This window comes from Halyomorpha halys, unplaced genomic scaffold, assembly GCF_000696795.3.
Source record: "Halyomorpha halys isolate HHAL.00 unplaced genomic scaffold, Hhal_1.1 Scaffold38.1, whole genome shotgun sequence".
In the NCBI taxonomy this organism is placed as follows: Eukaryota; Metazoa; Arthropoda; class Insecta; order Hemiptera; family Pentatomidae; genus Halyomorpha; species Halyomorpha halys.
The window spans coordinates 359,436-367,968 of record NW_027110526.1 but is presented as its reverse complement, the minus strand read 5'-3'; the positions used below and the strand labels follow the sequence as shown (position 1 = coordinate 367,968).

The following is an 8,533-nucleotide window of genomic DNA, read 5'->3' as shown; positions in this document are numbered from 1 at the left end:
TTATGTTATTTTACCTACTTATTCAATTACCTATGTATACATTTTATTTTCCACTTATTTCATCACTTTATTTTATTAATTCCATTCTGTACAATTTGCTTAATGTCATTCTGTTTATATTTTATTTATTATTTTCTGTATTCATTGGTTGTTATCTTGTTCTGTTCTTAGCCCTGAGGAAGGCAAGAAATTCTGGCACAATTAACTAAGTTACTTAAACTTATTTGTGCTGTATTTTGACCGCACCCCCTAACCATCTTCTCGTATAACTATTTCATGTATTTAAAAAAAAAAAAGTCTAAAATGAAATTCGTATTTATAGGTTATGTAGTCCCTATCATGTTTTGTCTGATATTAAAAATCCTTTTATTTATTTATTTTTTTTTTGTTGACAGGAGTATTAATCTCATGGAAATAAATGGACAGACGTCTTTAATGCAATGACCTTGATCTCGGACCCAACAATAAAGACCTCGGAAGAAAGACTTTAATTACGTAGTCACTTTGTAGACCATTCGTAGTCAAAACGCTTAAGCGCGATAGAATAGTCTTTATTAGTTTATTTTAAGGTAAAGGTGGTAGCAATACTTATGTATCCTGTTAAGCGAAATATTTTAATAAGCCTATACTAAAAATCTAAGTGAAATAAATCAGTCTTTAATACTTCCAGTGATAGCAAGATCCTTAATAGGCTTATATTATTTAAGAAATATGATTATGACAATAAGTAGTAATTACAATAATAAGAAGAAAAAGTTTATCAACATATCAGACTGAAAATATTGTGATCATATTTTAATTTAAGGGAACAGGATATATAAGGTATTTTATAAGTAGAAATTAATCACCACATTTGAGTTTTAACTTTTAGTATTCCTAATTCCGTCCTTGCACTTTTACCGTCCTTATACATTCCACATTTTTGTCCTAGCACTATTTCTCACATTAAGCTCTCTATTTTTGCATTTTTTCACTTAGTTAAGTAAATTTTAATCTCTCTATTTAGTTTTAAGGAAATCACAAATCATTAGCACATACTTCACAGCACAGTTTTTGTTGCCCATTTCCTCAAGAGCGCATTTTAAAATTATAAATTAAGAAGAGTGGTAGACTATGAAAATGGTGATAAAAATCTAAATTTTAATTAAATCATAGTTTCTGACTAAATTTTTTTTTTACTTCAACTTTTTTTTATACAAAATTATAACCTTTTGGCATTGGTATAATTTTTTTTTTTTTTTTTTTTTTAATTTTTTCAACAGATCATCATTCTTTTTAGTCTGCCAAGTACCCTCTTCTTTATTTAGAATTTAATTCCATCCGTCAATGCACTGGATGGAAAAATAAAAAATTTAATTTGGGCAACGAAATGTAGTTATAAGTAGTTTAGACTTAGTTACGATCTCATAAATTCAATAGTTCCTTTTTTCCAAATTTTTCAAATTTTAGTCAGATTACAATAGCCCATTGAACTGATATAGGACAAATCTAGTTTAAGCAAGAAGTAAACGATCATATCAAAATCATTTGATCTCTACTGTGAATCTCAAGTGTAACGTAGTCAATTAATTTTAAGTTTAACAAAAAAAAAAAAAATAGTCTTAAGTTGGTTTGGGTGTAGTAAGGTCTAGAACAATGCACGTCACAAGTTTTCACCTCACTCGAGGAATAAACGTGAAGCAAAGATTATTTGTTTTGTTTTTCTTTTATCCTTTTCCTGTTATTCATTAATATACCACGAAAAAACATTTATTAATAAGTTAATAAGCTGTAAGTTTTTCGGAATAATTTGGCAGGTGTATAATACTGAAAAATTAAAAAAAAGGAAGTGTATTTTGCTTGACGTGTTCGAAAGTTATAATTTCACTGTAGTGAATACATCTTCATTTTCTGTCAATTTTTTTAACAGAAAGCAGATGGTTAATTATTTCATTAGTTTGAAGAGATTTTTTCATTTTCTGTAATAGTGACACATTTTGCTTTGCGACAAGTTGCAGTTTGTTTTATTTTTATAAACCGTTTGGATATTTGGACCAATTTTTTAGTTAAAATCAGCCCAGGTTACTTGCTATGTATGGCAGTAAAGCGAATCGGAACGTGGAGTAGATGAGATTGGTAGTTCTGTGCTAGGATATTTAGCAAACAATATAAAATCAACAAATAATGGAATTGATTTCATTTTTACTGTGATAATTGCCCTGGCCATAAATGTTTGATAAACCTATATGAGTACGAAATATATAAATTTTACATTAATAAGTAACATTATAAAAACTCATATTTAAAGGAGTAAAACTTAATGTTAATACTGCTCTGCGTGGTAAAACAATTATGAACTAAGGCACAAAAATGTTCTTTTGCCTAAAGAAAGATTTTGATTTAATAATCGGCAATCATATCCAAAAGTTTATTATTCATACTATAATAGTTTGAAATGTATTGTACTGCACATATAAGTGGAGAGAACGGTCGGGGAGGGGGGAGGAGAGAAAGGCGAGGCGCGGTCAGCAGAAAGAACCCAAATATACAACAAATTATTTATTCATGTCGACGTTTTGACCAGAGATTCAGGGCTTCGTCAGCATTAGATGTATTATAAACCAGTTTAGTTAGTATCTCGGCCGCAAGCTCCATGATGAAGACATGAAACTCAGGTCGAAACGTCGGCACGAATAAATATTTTTTTGTTTATTTGAGTTCTTTTTGCTGACCGCACCCCCCTCCCATCCCCCCCTCGACCATATTTTCCTCTTATTAATTCATTGTCAACTAACTGCACCTTATCGTATAATTTTCAATGAAAAGATGACTTGGATAATTCGAAGATTTTTTTTTTTTAAAACCGGCACTTCTTAAAACAAAAAAAAAATTGGTGGCAAAATACGTTTATATAGTAAATTTATTTCTTTGAGACATAAAGTAGCTAATATTAAAAATTAGCAGAGTATGTTCGTAGTCAATACTTGAAACAATATATATTTAAAATATTTATATGATTCTCCTGTTGATTCAACATTATGTAAGATGTATAGCAATATGAGGTATCTCACTTTTTCCTAAATGAATCTCAGGAGTGTACCTTAAAATCTTTCAATACTCTTTAGATAAGGGAGGTAAATAAAAATAATAAATAAACAAAACTTACTTACAAAACAGTACTTTAAAGAACCTTTAAGAATCCAACAATCTTCCAGGGTCCAGATTTTCTTGGATGGAAATTTTCAATGTATGAGAACACTTCATTAGGTTCCAGATCTCTGCAAGATAATAGAATACAATATTGTAGCGAGAGTGGATGGCTCATTGGTAAGGCACTGTGTTACAAACTCCAAGGACCTGGGTTCGAATCCAGCTGTGTGATAATTATTTTCTTTTTTACTGTAGCCGTGAGTCAGCTCTTGTTGCTTCACTCAATCTCATTTAGTGGATACCCTTAATTGTGTAAAAATCTAACTGTCGAGCATGATTCTGACCAAATCTGCTCCTTGTACAACCGTTGGTTAGTAACAATGCTTCCTTACCAAGTACTGCACCTCTAACCCTTCATGGGTTGTAGTGGTACAAATTTAATTTTTTTGTAATGTATATTACCTTTTCACTTATCATAAATTTGTGTCAACATTATAAAAATGATTTTAATTTGAATGTTAGGTAATAATCAGAAGTATTTCCGTTTCCCCACTTTTATCTGTTTCATTGTCTGATTGAGAACAATGTAATAAATCAGTAAGTGCAATAAATCATTTCGGAGAACAAAATCTGACACATTTCTTTAGTTTATATATTCCTTATATATTATATCTTCAAAAGTATTAATGCTATTTTTCTGATTTCTGTTCTTTTTTTTATTTTGTTTCAGTAAAATGGAACATGTTTTTGGAGGGGTTTGGTTAATTGTCTATGTTTTATGATTTCAACATGATTTTTTTGGAAAAATGTTAATATTTGTTTACTTTTAAAATAGTCAAAACGTTTGAAGCCCACTGTAAATATTTTTACATTTTCAGTCGAACAGGTTACCAACTTTTGTTAGTTAAACATGATAAATGTCAAAATGTTTTATGCATTTGAATGATACTATCAAAAGTTTTCTTTTAATATAATTCAAAACAAATTAAAAAATGGAGTAAGCAGACAGGACTACTCTGGCCTTTTGGGGGAACATTTACGGAAAGACTAAAAAATGTTACTTTACTTACTATTGAGCTAAAAACATCGTGTTTTCATTGGGAAACCCTTTAGTGAATGACACAGTAACTAACAAAGCATTATGATAATAGTTTTGCAGGACTCATTATCATTATAAATTAATTAATTAACTTATTTTTGGAGACAGTGCATAGCAGTATGAATAAATAAAGGATAAAAAGGAAAAAAAATAGAAGCATCCGATTAGGACGAAAAGAGGCCAGACTACACGAAGTTTCCTGTTTGCATTGCAACTTCCTTAACTTTGTTAAACCTTCATATGTTTGGCAGGAACAGAACTTACATTCATTATTCCCACTTCGAGAAACACCATAATTCAAATATGTATTGAAACAGAAAAATATTTTTTGGAAATCACAAGAATAGCTGTAACTTCAACACAAGTGAACTCATCTACATAAAACTTGGGGACGTTCGGTGTTCCGCTCCATTTTCAGTCCCTGTTATATTATCTTTTCGATCCACTTTTATAATTTATTAATTTAGTGCAAGAGCCGGAAATAAAAAGCGGCAGTTATCTGACCCCAATTTTTGATTACTTCAATAAAAACTATGTATAATTACTAGTCAAAAGTGATGAGTCTGCCAAGTATAGGTAGGGGGATTAAAAAATGGCGACTGTTTCAAAAGTTTTAAAAAACATCAATTTTTCATTCGGAGCTCTATATCTTAAAAACTAACAACACTAGAAAGTCTAATAGAACATTATTTAAAGAAGAGTAAATTTGCTGAAACATTATATCTCAGGAGCTATGTGACGTACTGATGTCTTCTAGCACACAAATTAAAGCTAGTTTAATGGACTATAAAAACGTTTATGACCTTTACCTTCGTAGGAATAGTAGTTTTCATGATAATTGTTAAAATATATTGATTTATAGTTGTTCGGACAATAAATTTGATTTATGAAAAACTTTATTTCAGAAACCATTGGAGGTACTGATTAGCGCTCAAATTAAAGCTAGTTAAATTTACTATAAAATAGTTAATTATGTTTATCTTTGTAGAAGTAGTATTTTTTATGGTATTAAACCCACAAAATGTTAATTTATAGTTGTTTTTTAGATAGATTTTTGAATACATATATCTCTAGACCCATAAGACGCACATATGTCTGCTAACACTCAAAATAAAGGAAATTCAACTTACTATAAAGTATTTTATTACACTTATCTTCGTAGGGGAAGTAGTTTTTATGATATTCACATATATATAAAAATTTGGCAAATGAAAATTTGTCCGAACAACTATAAATCAATTTATTTTACCAAATTTCACGTAAACTATTACTCCTGTGAAGATAAACATTATAAACTACTTTATAGCTCATTAAACTAGCTTTAATTTGAGTGCTAATAGACATCTGTACGTCAAATGGTTTTTGAGATATAAATTTTTCAAAATAAATTCACTAACTACTGATCTTTTAGTACTTGGCAGACTCAGCAATTTTGTGAGTACTATTAAATACAAACTATTAATTATACCTAGTTTTCATTTAAGTAATCAAAAATTGGGATGAGATAACTGCCTTTTTTCTCCTCTTGGGATCTTGTTCTAAAAGTCTTGCTTTCAGATTGAAATAAAACTTAGTTTCAATGATTGATTAGAAAATTGAAAATAAATTTTTTTCTTGGTGAATAAACTAGAAAAACAAAATTCAAATATGGAATGTAGTTAAGAGAATTATTGTGTAGGATGTTATTAAGGTAAAATAGCAGGCAATAAAATAAAATAAGAGATTACTGAATACTGAAGGGATTAAGGATACTTCAAATATTCTCTCGTATCAAAACGTCCGATATATCGACGATGTCTACGGTATCTTTTATCGTTAATTCCCCTACTATGTATTTTCTTTATTTTTGTCAGTAATTGGTACAAACGGGATATCATTTTATCCGTAGAAGTATTGATGCTTTATTGCTATCGTAATATCCTTATATGGGGTATAGGCATTAAAATTGTTTTTAAAATAATTATCTATATAATAATATTGGATATCGATAATTCAGTTAAGGTATCGTATCGAATCTATGACGTAATACTTTAGTGATATTGGAACGTCCCTGAATGGGATATCGACATTAATATCTTTGAAATAACAATATTTTGGGTTATATTAAATATTATAATATTAACCTTTGATTTAAAAAAATATATTTTACGGAATATCGATATTTTATTCTCGATATTAATGTTCACGTGTTTTCAAAAGGATAAGTTTATCCTAATTTATTATTTAAGGATAAGCCGGATGTATTTAATAACTTATTTTGCCCATATTTAGTAGAAAATTCATGAATATATTACCTAGATGAAGAAAACAGTTATGTTTCTGGCGACCGCAGTTGGATGAGGGTTCCAGAAACATTTATTATTTATAATTATGAGAGATAGTTGACCGTGGATGACGAACGAGTAGAAGATGGTTGGGGTGCGGTCAAAGATAAACATAAATAAGTTGTATTAACCTATTTTATTGTGCCAACGTTTCGGCTTGAGTTTCTAGCCTTCTTCAGGGCTAAAAACAGAACACGATAACAACCACAGTAAGTATAGAAAATAAAAAAGAAAGTAGAATGAGGAAATGAATGAATCAAAGTATGTTCTGTTTTTACGAAATTCGAAACGATTACGAAAATCGGAAAACCGTATATTTATAATTTTATTTATTTTTTTTTTTTAGCTTTACATGAAACCGTATTTTAGAATATTAGTATTTCTATGCCGATATGCTTAGTTGATAACCAATCTGTAGCTTTGCTATTGCGCCGCAACACACTTGTGACGCGAAAAAGTGTCAAGTTGCTAATATGCGATTTTCCTACGATAAACTAGTGTTACAAAATCTGACGCGTGTTTGCGCCACCGAATACGCGTTTGACACATCCCAATATGTGATAAGCCCAAAGGGTTTATCTTTATGCAACGACTTCGTTCGCGCTTCACGCTCATATGTGGTTATTATTGTTCTGCATTTGAGAAGTAACAGTATGTTGATCAACATTTTTGGAAAATGTTTGTACAATTTCCAAATTCATGGCATTTTCAACAATCTTTATTACTAGGAATCCTATTAAATGACTCAACTTACTACTGATTATGAAATTTTCAGTAAGTAATTACTAGTTTAGTGTCAATATCTAAAGTGAAAATTTTAAAAAAAAATGCAAATTCCTAGTGGATAGCCTTATCCTTTACCAGCAGATTGATTAATTGGGTATTTTATGGGGGTAAAATCACTAATTTCATGCACTTTAAATTCGGATTAAGCCAGTAAATTGATATAGTTTGGAACTTAATTAACTTCTATCTTAAATTATTTTTATATGTAATAAAATGAAAACTAATTTTATTCTGAAACACCTGGTCCCCTAAGAGTTATTACAATGAACATTTGAGTGCCAATTGGCTGGCGTAAAATTGTTTAATTGCTAAGTAATGAAATAATCAGAATAATAAAAAAAGAAATATAAAGAATAAAAAAACCAAAAAAAAAACAAAAAAAAAACAATGGTTCTGGTTCAGACATGATGTTAAAATACTCAAAACGTAAAGTATACAATGAATGCAGAGGTAGGTCTAGGAGGAGAAGGGCTATACGGAAATAACCAAGATACTAGAAGGGTTGAATACTACAATTAATCCCAAGCAGACCGACTGAATTATTTTTTCCTGCCAGATGAACAAGCGTCCTCTCCCTAAAGTCTATGGAGTAGTAGAGTGCCAGAATAGACCAGCAGGTAGTATAGTATATCTGTGTCATCCTTGACAGACACCTAACGGTAGCTCGACATTGCAATAAGAAGATCAAGCAGGTTAGAACCTGCCTCAAATTAATGATTTACAAGAGTGTACTCAGGCCAACCCTACTCTATGGAGCACCTATGATTACCAATATAGCACCTTCAACTGACAAGAGGCTCCAACAGTTGCAGATCAGACCAACTTCACTTCAAAGAGCAAAGCAGATTCACATACATACGACACTCGAACTACCGACTGTGACAGAATTTATATCGAGGAAATACATACAAATTTATGACAGCCTCCAGTACTGTACGAACCCATTATTCAGGACTCCAACACCGGCCGGGCGGCCACAAAGGTGGCAGACACGAACAAACTGACTTAGACTCGACTGAGGACTAACTTACTGACAATAGAAATTACGAAATCTTGTGAAACACATCAGCAGACAGCAGCCTCAAACCATATTCCAATTTTCAGGCGAATCCCTTTATCATTCAATATACTTAAATATAGTTATAATTATAGAGATGCATATAGTTACCAACCCACCGTATATCAAACCCTTTAG

At 30.6% G+C, this 8,533-nt stretch overlaps 1 protein-coding gene across 1 annotated transcript in view; it reads left to right on the top strand.

Moving 5' to 3' along the window:
* LOC106687279 (thioredoxin) overlaps positions 1-1,689 on the top strand; it is a 15,421-nt gene extending 13,732 nt beyond the window's left edge. Inside the window, exon 4 of the mRNA XM_014431064.2 lies at positions 396-1,689. Within this exon, the coding sequence (XP_014286550.1) occupies positions 396-404 (9 nt within the window). The 3' untranslated portion in view covers positions 405-1,689. The remainder of the gene's footprint in view (positions 1-395) is intronic.
* The last annotated feature ends 6,844 nt before the right edge of the window (positions 1,690-8,533 follow it).